The 12385-nt window shown below is 39.4% G+C and overlaps 7 protein-coding genes across 7 annotated transcripts; 3 read left to right on the top strand and 4 right to left on the bottom strand. All coding sequences in view use genetic code 12, as the record gives it.

Annotated features, from left to right (window-relative positions):
• Window positions 1–6: 6 nt before the first annotated feature.
• On the top strand, window positions 7–1428 carry CPAR2_201850 (uncharacterized protein; the record flags this gene model as incomplete). Its single annotated transcript, XM_036809036.1, has 1 exon — window positions 7–1428. The coding sequence occupies one exon, from the start codon at window positions 7–9 to the stop codon at window positions 1426–1428; it is 1422 nt and encodes a 473-aa protein (XP_036665713.1).
• A 189-nt stretch (window positions 1429–1617) lies between these two features.
• Window positions 1618–1995, top strand: ATP20 (F1F0 ATP synthase subunit g; the record flags this gene model as incomplete). Its single annotated transcript, XM_036809035.1, has 1 exon — window positions 1618–1995. The coding sequence occupies one exon, from the start codon at window positions 1618–1620 to the stop codon at window positions 1993–1995; it is 378 nt and encodes a 125-aa protein (XP_036665712.1).
• An 80-nt stretch (window positions 1996–2075) lies between these two features.
• On the bottom strand, window positions 2076–3782 carry CHR1 (RNA-dependent ATPase; the record flags this gene model as incomplete). The annotated part of the gene is made up of 1 exon (XM_036809033.1): window positions 2076–3782. The coding sequence occupies one exon, from the start codon at window positions 3780–3782 to the stop codon at window positions 2076–2078; it is 1707 nt and encodes a 568-aa protein (XP_036665711.1).
• A 190-nt stretch (window positions 3783–3972) lies between these two features.
• On the top strand, window positions 3973–4659 carry CPAR2_201820 (mitochondrial 54S ribosomal protein mL57; the record flags this gene model as incomplete). The annotated part of the gene is made up of 1 exon (XM_036809032.1): window positions 3973–4659. The coding sequence occupies one exon, from the start codon at window positions 3973–3975 to the stop codon at window positions 4657–4659; it is 687 nt and encodes a 228-aa protein (XP_036665710.1).
• Window positions 4660–4814: 155 nt separating this feature from the next.
• On the bottom strand, window positions 4815–6014 carry ASR1 (Asr1p; the record flags this gene model as incomplete). Its single annotated transcript, XM_036809031.1, has 1 exon — window positions 4815–6014. The coding sequence occupies one exon, from the start codon at window positions 6012–6014 to the stop codon at window positions 4815–4817; it is 1200 nt and encodes a 399-aa protein (XP_036665709.1).
• A 1180-nt stretch (window positions 6015–7194) lies between these two features.
• Window positions 7195–9447, bottom strand: BUL1 (Bul1p; the record flags this gene model as incomplete). The annotated part of the gene is made up of 1 exon (XM_036809030.1): window positions 7195–9447. The coding sequence occupies one exon, from the start codon at window positions 9445–9447 to the stop codon at window positions 7195–7197; it is 2253 nt and encodes a 750-aa protein (XP_036665708.1).
• A 1172-nt stretch (window positions 9448–10619) lies between these two features.
• CPAR2_201790 (uncharacterized protein) lies at window positions 10620–12353 on the bottom strand (the record flags this gene model as incomplete). The annotated part of the gene is made up of 1 exon (XM_036809029.1): window positions 10620–12353. One exon carries the CDS (start codon window positions 12351–12353, stop codon window positions 10620–10622), a length of 1734 nt encoding a protein of 577 aa, XP_036665707.1.
• Window positions 12354–12385: the final 32 nt, after the last annotated feature.

The following is a 12385-nucleotide window of genomic DNA, read 5'->3' as shown; positions in this document are numbered from 1 at the left end:
TCAACCATGGGAGCTGCCATATCCTTACCGCTAATGCCTATATCCTCGCTTGCATCTTGTTTTGGTGCAGCGGCGTGCTCTGCATTCTGCACATCGATAGGTGGCACTTTCAAGTCGTCAATCATGACAAGAATAACATATGCAATACTATTGTTGGTGAATTCGTTAATATCGTGGATTGCGTTGTCACCCTTCATCATTCGGAAACTAGAAAAGGCTACTTTTGGGTTTATTAACATTAGTTGTGGCCCTGATGGAAGTCAATGTATCAGCTTCACATCGGTGCACAGAATCAATTTTGCCTTGGGATTGTTGCATTTGATTTTAGCGGCGTTGTTAGTGAATGTGAAATCAACCGCGAACCCGAGGGCAGTAATTCAAAACGGATGTTGGAAAATGAAGATTTTTGCCTGGATGGCATTCATTTTCATCAATTTCGTAATGATTCCTGATAGTTTTTTTGTCTTTTATGGAAACCATATTGCAATCGTCTTTTCAACAATCTTCTTGGGTATCGGATTGATTCTTTTGGTTGACTTTGCCCACGCATGGGCTGAAAAATGTTTAGAAAAGATTGAAATGGAAGAGTTGACAGGTGAGGGCGATGCTGGATTTTGGAAGAAGTTGTTGGTTGGTGGTACTTTGACAATGTACATTGGTAGTATCATTTTGACTGTCGTTATGTATTGGTTTTTTGCAGGCAAAGGATGTTCAATGAATAAAACGGCAATCAGTTTGAATTTGGTTTTCGCTACGATTATATCGGCATTGTCTATACACAATACAGTACAGGAATACAACCCACACGCTGGTTTGGCACAGTCGTCAATGGTTGTGTTTTATTGTACATACTTGGTCATGAGTGCAGTTGCCTCTGAACCCGATGACAAATATTGCAACCCATTGGTTAGATCAAAGGGAACAAGGACGGCAAGTGTTGTGTTGGGTGCATTCTTTACATTTATAGCCGTTGCATACACCACAACAAGAGCAGCAGCAAATTCTGCATTCAGCTCAGAATCAGCTGAAGATTTTGTGACCCCAGGCACCACAACGACTCAACCGGGAGCTAGAAGTGAAATGAGATACCAAGCTCTTAAACAAGCAGTAGACGAAGGATCGCTCCCTGAGAGTGCATTGAACCAAGTGGACTTGTATGAAGATGAAGAAGTGAACGACGAGGAAAGATCAACTGTAAAGTACAATTACTCGTTGTTCCACATCATTTTCTTTTTGGCTACTCAATATGTGGCTACATTATTGACAATCAACGTCAAGCAAGATGACTATGGTGATTTTGTCCCCGTAGGAAGAACCTATTTTGCAAGTTGGGTCAAAATTGTTAGCTCGTGGGTGTGTTTTATTTTGTACGGTTGGAGTTTGGTTGCCCCTGTCATTTGGCCAGATAGATTTGGTGTACAGTTGTAGAAAGGATAGACTTTATGCAAAGAGATTTATAGTGTAATACATTACCCAATGCGGAAGTCAACCCGTTTCAAATCTAATTGGTTAACAAAAAAAAATTCTCTTGGGAAGAAGAGAGGAGGAGAAAAGAAAAAACTTCCATGAAAAAATCAAATCACTGAAGAACAAAAAGCAGTCCCACCTATTCAAACAATGTCATCAATAATATCTAAAGCCACTGGATTGGTTAGCTCTGTAGTCACCAAATCATCAGAATTCGTCAACTGTGCAGTATACTGGTCAAAAGTCGGTGCTGAATTATCAAAAACCGTTTACAAAAAGGAAGGTTTGGCCCCACCATCAATCAAACAATTTGAAACTGTTTACCAAAATGCATTTAAATGGTTGAAAACTCCATCTGAACAACAAAAGCTTATCGAGCAAGCTAAATCATACAAGCCAAATGCTCAAGATGCTGTTAAATTCGGTGTTTACGGTATTCAATTGGCTGGGTTCTTTGCCGTAGGAGAAATTATTGGAAGAAGACAATTTTTTGGTTACCCAACCAACAAAGGTGATGCTCATCATTAATAGATTGGATAAACTGTGTATTATAAACAATTGAGTATAGGGAGAGAAAGAGAGAGAGAGAGAGACACACATAGTCTAATTTAGTTACCTTCTGCCTGTTTTCTTTTCTTTGAAGCGGCAATCATTTCTTGTTTTTGCTTTCTCTTTTGTTTGATAATCTTTGGAACCGTGCTAATCTTCTTTCGTTTAACCTCATTGGTTTTGATGTTTTTCTTTTCCTTTTTGCTAAGTTTCCCCATATTTTCCATCCATTCACTAAACCCGGACTCGCATCCTGATTGTTTCATGACGTTGATTATTGGTTTCACTGCTTTGTCATCCTCCTTTGTGAAAAATGTCACTGCTCTACCTGCTCTTCCACCTCTTCCTGTTCTACCTATCCTGTGGACATATGCTTGTGCACTTTGTGGAACATCGTAGTTGATGACCAAATTAACACCCTTGAAATCAACACCTCTGGCGAGCACATCAGTTGTTATAAGAACCCAAATGTCTCCATTCTTGAATCTCTTGATCACCTCGTCTCTTTGTTTCGGTGTCCTTTCTGCATGGATCACATCCACATTCAACTTGTCATAAACCAACTCATGAAACAACGCTTTGGCTCTGGTAATGGACTGCAAAAATATTATAATCGGTGGCTTAAACTCACCATTTTGAACCATTTGCCTGATTGCCAACAACTTACCTTCCTCGTTACCAGTAAATACCAATTTTTGGTCAATTGTAGTACTGGCAGCTTCCTTGTGTCCAATGATTACCCTAATTGGGTCCTTCATGATCGAATGGGCCATTTCCTCTACCCCAGATGGAATGGTTGCAGAAAACATTGATTTTCGTATCTTTGGGTTTGTCAAATGGTTTAAGATCTCATCGGTTTGTTCGGCAAATCCATGATCAAATAGTTTGTCTGCTTCATCAATAACCAATTGCTCTACTTTAGACAAATCAATCTTTTCGTTTTTCACAATGTCTATCAAACGTAATGGAGTGGACACAATGATGTCATATTTAGATGCCTTGACGATATCGTTATTAAGTTTACTTGCTAATTGTTTTGATAGTATACCAATCGTAAGTTTCTTTCCCCTAACTAAAGTCTCCAACTCCTGGAAAATCTGCACGGCCAACTCATTTGTTGGAGATATAATCAACCCTCTGATTCCATAGTTTTTATCAACATGATTTATAATAAGCTGTTGTATCAATGGAATTAAAAATGCCAATGTTTTACCTGAACCTGTGGGGGCACACGCAATCAAATCTCTATTGGACAAAGTAATTGGTATTGATTCACATTGAATGGCCGTGGGTTCAATAAAGTCATTATCAATAAGATTCGATAAAAGCTTCTTGTCAATTTTGAATCTTCCAATCATGTCTTCGAACGAACCAATAGGAGTAGGAATGTCATCACCCGTGACTTTGGATCTATGTAGGTTTCTAAACTTTTTGGCATCTTCTGCATCTTTCAACACTAGTGGAGGGGCTTCATCATCATCTTTTTCTTGCTTAGTGAATACAGGCTCTGTTGCCTCCTTTTCTGGTACTTGTTTTGTATGTTTTCTTGTGTGAAAGAAATCGGTCTCCTTTTCAACTTGGTTCAAGATCGACTCTTCTTTATGTTTTCGCGTTTGGTTTTGCTTAGCTGATGGAAGCGCATAATCAGTAGTTACATCTGTTGATTTCTTTAAAGATGCTCCTCTGCTTAGAATTCTAAAGATGTCCATATTTGTCGAAAACTTGTCAGTGATGTAGTTAAGATGATCATCGCACCAAACTTTCATCTTTTTAATTTTTGTCCCTGTACCCTTTGCGCTACCTGAAACTCTTTTAGAATGGATTTGTTTCTCACCAGATTTGTTACGAAAGAGAGCAAAAGAAAAAAAATTTTCTATTCCAAAACGGTTGATATTTCATCGACTACGAAGGAGTTCCTACAAGATAAGAGCACACCGTTCATAACATTCCATCAATATGAGTATACGACAAGCTACTCAATATACGCCCCGAAGTATAGGCTTTTGTCATCGTTCCACAAGCATATCCTTCAATAGATCAATTTACTTGCATAAAGGACCAAGAGTTGAAGGATTGAAAAGAGACCCTAAAGAAGTGTTTTTGAATCACAATGGTATAGAATACGAACTCAACCAGAATAATATTCAGCACATTAAATCATATCTTGGAGATAAATTTCCAATACCCGACGAAATAGCGTTACAAATAATCACTCATAAATCATTTGGCAATGGTATCAAACCATACAATGAAAAACTCGCAGCAATGGGATCAAAGCTATTATCCTTGTTTGCTGCTAAACATGTTGTCAACAAATCAACTGCGACAGACGCAAAGCTTGCAATTAACGGCAAAAACTTGTCAATATTGGGATCACCAAATGCAAAAGAGCTTCCCGGAAGAATATCAACTGGCTACTTTGCCAAACTTAACGGATTGAATGATGTAATGTTTTGGAAATCTAGGAATCCAACATTGAGTTTTGAATCTAGTGGTGAGTTGAAAGTTAGTTCACAATTACTATATAGTTTGATTGGGGCTGTCAACATCTATCACGGCAAAGCTAAAGCAGAAGAATTTATCAGTGATAACATCATCAAGGGGTTAGAGCAGGTTACTGATGATCTTGTACATAGAAAATAAGGAACGAAGAATGATTAGATGATCGGTTCGCATTGCATAATACTTCATGTAGAAGAAGTCCCTTAATTTATGAAGAGTTCTTCAACAGCCTACAATACAATCTTCTTTTCGAAATCGATTTTATTTATACAAAAACAGCTAAATAGAAAACTAACTTATGATTTGTATTGAGACTTGGCAGCTTCGTAACCCTTGTTGAACTCATTGTGAGCCTCCTTTTGCAAGTGTTCTGGCAATTGAGCAATCTTTGAATCCAAAGAATCGTTACCAGTCTTGAAAGCGTGGGAACCAGCACCAGAGTGACCAGTTGACGAGCCTGAACCGTATCCACCAGAGGTACCGGCACCTGAACCAGTAGTTGATGATCCATAAGCACCGGAGCCAGAGCCAGTGTTGGAAGAACCGTAAGCACCAGATCCGGATCCGGTGTTGGAAGAACCGTAAGCGCCGGATCCGGTGTTGGAAGAACCGTAAGCGCCGGATCCGGTGTTGGAAGAACCGTAAGCACCAGAGCCAGTGTGGGATGATCCATGACCAGATTGTGATGAAGTGTTTCCACGACTGTCGTAAGCACCAGCAGCACCTCCTTCAGTGGTTGATGGGGCGTGTTTGCTTGCATCTTGGTGACCAGAATGATGCTTGGACGATGACGAAGTGTTGCCGTATTCGTTACCATATCCATGAGAAGGAGCATTTTGGTTACCATAAGCACCACTTGAGGCTGGTTCACTACCATAGGTGGCTGATCCATACTCACTGTTTGGATCTAATTTGGAGCTGTGAGTACCGTGGGAACCTTGGTTTGAGGATCCGTAGGCAGCAGCACCAGCAGCACCAGTTGCGGCGGTACCAGCAGTACCAGCACCATGATGACCAGATGAGCCATGGTGGCCAGATGAGGTGTTGTCATAACCAGATTGTGATCCGTAAGCGTTTGAGGTGGTTGATCCGGATTGATTTCCATAACCAGATGAAGTGGTACCAGATTGATTGTTACCGTATCCCGATGAAGTGGTACCAGATTGGTTGTTACCGTATCCCGATGAAGTGGTACCAGATTGGTTGTTACCGTATCCAGACGAAGTGGTACCAGAGTGGTTACCAGAAGTTGATGAACCAGCACCGTAACCTCCTGCAGCTCCAGCACCAGCACCCGCAGCGCCAGCACCAGCAGCAGTACCAGCACCTGAACCAGTACCAGAACCAGACTTCTTTGAGTTGTATTCCTTGTACTTTTCTTGAGCTAAGTCGGTACCAGTTTGGCCATCTTTACCACCACCGTATTTACCAGCTTGTTCGTTGTAGTTGTCAACGTCGTCTTTTTTAATTCCTTTCAATTTGTCAGTTAAACCCATTTTGTATTTCTAGATGTAATATGAATTAATTATTAGTTAATAATTGGTGAAGGAAAAGAAGAAGGCAATTGAGTTTCCCGACTTGGATGAGGGAATTGATGCATTATTTATACCATTGAGCAAAAGTATTTACATAAACTGTGGTGGAATTTCACTGCCACGTTTTTCGTTTGAATAAAAATGTTTTTTGGTTGCTATAATTTTTTTTTGTACTTTTGCTTGCTGTATACATTGTTTATACCACCACCCCCTTTATTGTTCTATTTCTGTTATTTGCTTTAGAGAATGACAATTTGTGATTTTAGTACACAGTACACACACACACACACAGTATACACACACATACACCCCTCCAATGTAGCTGCTGCACATTGTGTTAATATATTCCTTCTCTATTCAGTTGTTGTTTGCTATTGGAATTGGATGCAAATCTCTTTCTCAATATCTTTGAAAGACCGAACATGGAAATGAATAAATCAAACACATACACACACAACTACACACTCACTCAATCAATAGCAATCACTACAGAACAAGTTCTTAAGAAGCAGCTCAATTGAGTGAGACAGTCAGATAATCATGTTTGTTTGGTTCAATTGGTCTCGGTAATGTGTCTCAATCTCTCGAGAAGCGAGTCTATTTTTAAACCTCCATGGGAGATCAATTGGAAATGTAATCTCAACGTTTTGGTTATGATGTGAAAAGTGTGGTGTTAAAATTCGAGTTTGCTATTCGAGCGGAATTTCAAGTTCTTCACACACTTTCTCCTCCTCTTCCTCCTCCTCCTCCTCCTCCACTTCACACAATTTTATTGTCATACCGAATTTAAAGTGACACAAAAACCAAACCACTTTGGTTTAAAGCCCGAGAAATTCTGTACTGAAATTTTGGTTACGTAATTAAACATCATTTTTCATTACGTCATATACACCGAGTAGGTTCAACATTGAGAATGTACGCCATTGCAACATGACCAATTGGTACGACTAAGCCACAATAGTGTCGTTGCTCAGCACCACACTTCACGAAAGGTTGCCTCTGCCTTCGACAACAAGAGTGTTCTGGAGCTGCCCCCAACTCGAGAGGTGACGTCTTCACTCATGAAGATCTTTTAATCTCAATTAATGATATATACATTACTGTATTGTTAAACTAATTAATGCAGTACCTGTCTGTAGCTTTACGACTTTTCTATAATAACCGGCACCTTAATACGAGCACAATCACCATTACCCAACTCAAACGTCATTTTCAAATGATATGATCTGGTCATAAAACACGACTGGAAATCAGGAACCAAGTTGAATCGGTCATAAGAGAGTCCCAAACAACCACTAGCAGGTACACCCTTCAACGACAATGAAGCAAGGTTGATACGCAAATTGAATGAACTTGTAGCTGATCCATCACCATTGTTACACCATTGTACACCATTCTTTTTGTAGTTGTATTTTACATCATTTACTAAAACATCCTCCACAACCAAGTTGTTCAGTTTCTCTTCAATTTTGCAAATTGATTTCAAATCATCCACCAATTGTTTTTCAATTCGAAAGTTTCGTAAACCGAGTCTTTGGGTTAAATGATATAATTCTGTTGATTGCTTTTGAAATGGTCGAACAATATTATTGTGAAAAGTGTCTAGATCAACTTCACGTTTACTATTATTGGGATATTTGTTGTAGATTAAATCATGATTGAACTCAAGGGCAATTGGAGCACCCATTGACCTCATGGTGTGAACAACCAATTCAACATCGACGTTTTTAATAGTTGGTGGTGTTTGCAGTTTGTTGTCATTGTTGGTGGGGAAAATTGTCGTTAATTCAATTGGCACATTAAGCTTCCACGATTTTTCTAAATCTGTTATTGAATCCTCTCTAAATCTTGATGGAGGGATATATTTTACGTGGTACTCTTGTTTGGGGGTCTTGACTTGCAACACACCTGGATATTTCTGCCCAGTGATTGATCTTTTCACCAATTGAACGACGACTTGATAATACTCCAATTTCTTCATATTTGACTTGATGTCTCTAATTGAGTCGGCGTGTTGATACGATTGCGTCATCTTTGCCGCCTCAATCTCCTCTTGGGTAAGGTCAGGTGATAATTCGGGAATTGGCCTTGACTCCAATGATTTTTCCAATTGTTTACCAATATCAATTTTATCCTTAACCCGCTTGACTAAGTTGTCAAACAATAATCGATTTTCAACCAACTTCATCAACCGTTCATTTTCAGTGGGAACATTTGTCGTGGGCACAACTCGGATGTAATTGGTCAATTCTTTCAAAATAATGTATTCATCTCCCTTTGAATTCACCAACTTGGCATGGTCCTTGTGCTTGGGGGTAATAATTTTCCCGAAATCAACTTCCCATGTCGATTTTCTACCAATAAATCTCGCCATAACTCCATATCCCATTGACGTATTCAATATCGAAAAGTCCTTAATCTTGTTCAAGTTTCTTTCTGGATAGTGAGCAACTTCCCATCGAGATAATCCAATGGTTGGTGGTATTTCAACGTGTTTGGACAAGTTGTGTTCACTACATTCCGAATCAAGTAAATTGTTGGGAATCTTGAATGAGAAAAACCGCTTGTATACTCTATGGGGCAAGACTTCCTTCTTGGGGCCAAAATACAAGTAAGTTCCATCAAGTGGATCAACAGTGTTGCCGTATTCACAAAGGTATGGACTAGCAGTTTCAGTAACCAATCGATTGATATGAGCTTCATTCCAACTTCCATAAAAATCAAACATTTCCAAAAACCGACGAATCTTGACTGGTTCCAATTCCTGTGGTCTTTGTTCATTGGCAACCATAAAGTTTCCCTCAAATAACAAGTAAAACATTTCAAATGGAATGGGTCTGTCAGATGTGTTTTTAATAATAATATATCCGTTTAATAAATCTCCCTGGGTATATTCATAAATTGAAGGATCAATTAATTCCGGAGCCTTACCAATTTCACCAATATCCTTTGTATAGAAAACTTCAATCTGTACAGCTTTCGATATATCTTGTTTTTCAAACGTCATATTGGGCAATCGATGAACATTATCCAAGATTGTTTCCATCAAGTTGGCATTTTCATCAGCAACGATTAATGGAATGTCATCGATGGTTGACGATGAATTGACTTGAGCAACGCGTCGACTTTGTGCTTCAGTAACTGAAGTAGGGGTCGTTGACGCAGCTGACGAGCTTACATCATGATCGTGATCGTGGACAGTTGTGCTTTCGGTACTTGCTGATAATTCGGAATTGCTACAACTATAGCCTGGTGGTGGTAAGTCATCGTTGTTATCTTCTGGTACATTGACATTCATCCCCACCGTGGACGTGTACATGGAATACGAAGGTAGTATAGTGCTAATTGTTTCATCAAACGATTGTGTTTTGGAATATTTGGGTTTGGATGACATGTTGTTAATGGTGTGGTTTGTAAACGTAGTAAAACAAGATGAAAATTGGAAATGGATGTGGCGGACATGCCTTATGGTCCTCTTTTTAAATCATACAGGGCGAATATGTGTGTACTCAAGACAAATTCTACCCACCAAATGACTAATTTGCAGGACCTTTAGACTAAGAAAAAACCCACTTTTGAGTAACACTTTGAGGATTTACGAAATAAAAATCACAAAGAAAGAAGAGAGCGAATCGGACCGAATGCTTGAGGGTCTCTTTTCCCACTACTATACGAGTGTCTTTTTCTACACATCTAAGCTTCTGTAACGATTCGTGTATGTAGAAACATCGCGAGAATCACGCCGGTGGGTTTTGCGCTCTCGTCCTTTTCCATGTCCCTGTGGATCGGGATCGCAGTCGTGATTTCTGATTTACTGACGAGGACGAAAGAAAAATATAAAATTTTTTCCTTTTTTTTTCTACCGAGATCATTCTCTTTATTCTGTATACGAATGAAGATAACACTATTATATTCTTTAGAGGGATGTATCATAGGAAATCGTAGTCTTCACTACGAAAAAAAAACTGTAGTCTTCACTACGATAATAATAAGGTCCAAGGGGAGAGGAATCCACGCAAGAAAAATTGAAAGTAAATTTATAATGGAACTCCATTACCGAACAAACATACTGGTTGTTTTTTATTTTTTTTTAAAATTTGCGCTCGCACAATGCGCATTTAACTACATTCCCCACGGGCAAAAAGGAAATTGCCGTACTGTCCTCTTTACTCTCATTGGTCATTGATTAGAGTAGAAACCCACTCACTCAATGTCGTAATATAGAATATTCTCGAATGAAATATTTGAACAATAACGAGTGACTCATTTGTTGGCGAAAAAAATATTCCACGCGTCGGTGTTGATCTCTTACTGGTTTTCGCTCACAGTTTCACATTAGTAATCATGGTATTTGTTTTCAAATAACAATTAGAATCACATCCCTTTAGCCGTTTATATTTTTGCTTGTGAATTAAGAACACAGCATCTTGTGTAATGCGGTGAAAAAGGAGTAGAAGTAAGGAGTAAGGAGTAGGAGATAAATGACTAAATGCCGTCTAATCTGCGATAAATGCGGCTGACTAGAAAGTTTCTCTCTATTAACTCTATCATATGATTTTATACATACTACCTTTTGCAATATTTCAACTCAGCATACCGTAACCCTGGGTAAACAATGCCACTGAATCCCATACACAACCACATGGCAATATCACCACCATACTCACCACCAATTCTACGCGCAACCGGACCAACCCAATAAGTTTGCGACATGCCAACAGCAGCACCAGTAGCGCCAATTAAAAACGATGCAGCAGCTGCCCATCCGTGAGTTAATTTGTAGTAATCATTCCATATTTTGAAATTGTAATGATGAGGTTGTGCTAGTGTTGCATTTGTATTGTCAAATTGATATTCTTTATTGTAGTCGTCAACTGAAGATGGTGCATCATACGATCCATCCTCGGCAAATTCCAATTCATATAAGTGGTGGAATCTGTTTGTCCTAAAAATGGTATTCTCTTCCAACAATAATATGAAATACATTGAAATCCAGTACCCAATCATGGGTAAGAAATTACCCAAGATTGTTGAAAACTCATTTCTTCCAACCAATGCCGCCACTAAATACACAGCAGTGATGCCAATGGCCCATAACCAACGGGGGATCCTAGCAAACACCGTACCTGCCAATTGTAATCCAAACGCTGCCGAATACGTATTGAGAATATTGTTTGAAATCAATGACAAGAAAATGATTACAAGTAAAAACTTGCCACCACCACCCCATGGTTTGAAAGCTTCATTTAATAATCCGCCCATGCCCCATTTCGCATATGCGTCACCCCATGGCTTGTACCCAAGAGCAACATTACCAATGAGTAAACCGGCAATACCGACAAATGTAGTGGGGATGAAAATACCCAATAATGTAATACAAAACACTTGGTAATCGGGAGTAGATTCTGGAAATAAGATGTAGTAATCGGATGCGATTCCACCCCAAGTTGACGTTATTGAATAACATAGGGAAAAAAAACTCAACCAGTTACCTTTGATGGTTGCTGAATCCACTATGGCGTCTTCTAAAGTCAAGTACTGGAACTTCTGTGAAGCAACAATATACAACAACAAAAATGCCAAATTCACAGGAACACTTAATAGCGCCTCTACCCTCATCAATTGCTTTATTCCACCAATTGCCACGGAGATAGTGACACCAGCAATAATAACGATCCCGGCCCATAATGGAACTTTATCATCACTTATACTAGCCAAGATTTGACCCCCAACAACACAATTCACCACCGACCAACCAGTGACACCGATAATGTTAACTAATGCCACTAGTTTCACAAACCACCATCCAAAAAGGAATCTCGCACTAACCATTTGACGACACCCTGATCGTGGCCCCATCATTGAACAATAAGCAGCAATAAAACACCCCAAAGTGTGTCCAGTTAACCCAGCAATTAAAGTATTGCGTAACCCAAGTTCAAATAATAAAGGACCAAGGTAAAACGATGACATTGATGAAAGTCCACCACATGCTGAAAACCAAAATCCAACAACGCTGATTAGGAGCTTGGTCTTGTTTGTGGATCGTTCGTGGGGTAAAACGCGGTCCAATCCTCTAGTTTCAACCCCTAGGGAGTCTAATTTCTTGGAGGCTAGGTTGAGGTAATGGAAGATGGAGTAGTGGTTAACTGGGGTGCAGGAGGAGGAGGAGGAGGAGGATAATGATGATGATGATGATGATGATGTGGGAGATGTGGGTATTGTTATATCGTTTGTGGGAAGGACGGTATTGTCCCTTTTGTCGTGATCCACAACCTTGACTTCTTCACTTTTTGACATGGTTAGAGAAGAATCTGTCTCTGTGGTGGTTG

This window comes from Candida parapsilosis, contig 005809 (assembly GCF_000182765.1).
Source record: "Candida parapsilosis strain CDC317 annotated contig 005809".
Lineage (NCBI taxonomy): Eukaryota > Fungi > Ascomycota > Pichiomycetes > Serinales > Debaryomycetaceae > Lodderomyces > Lodderomyces parapsilosis.
This window is presented reverse-complemented; position numbering and strand designations above follow the sequence as displayed.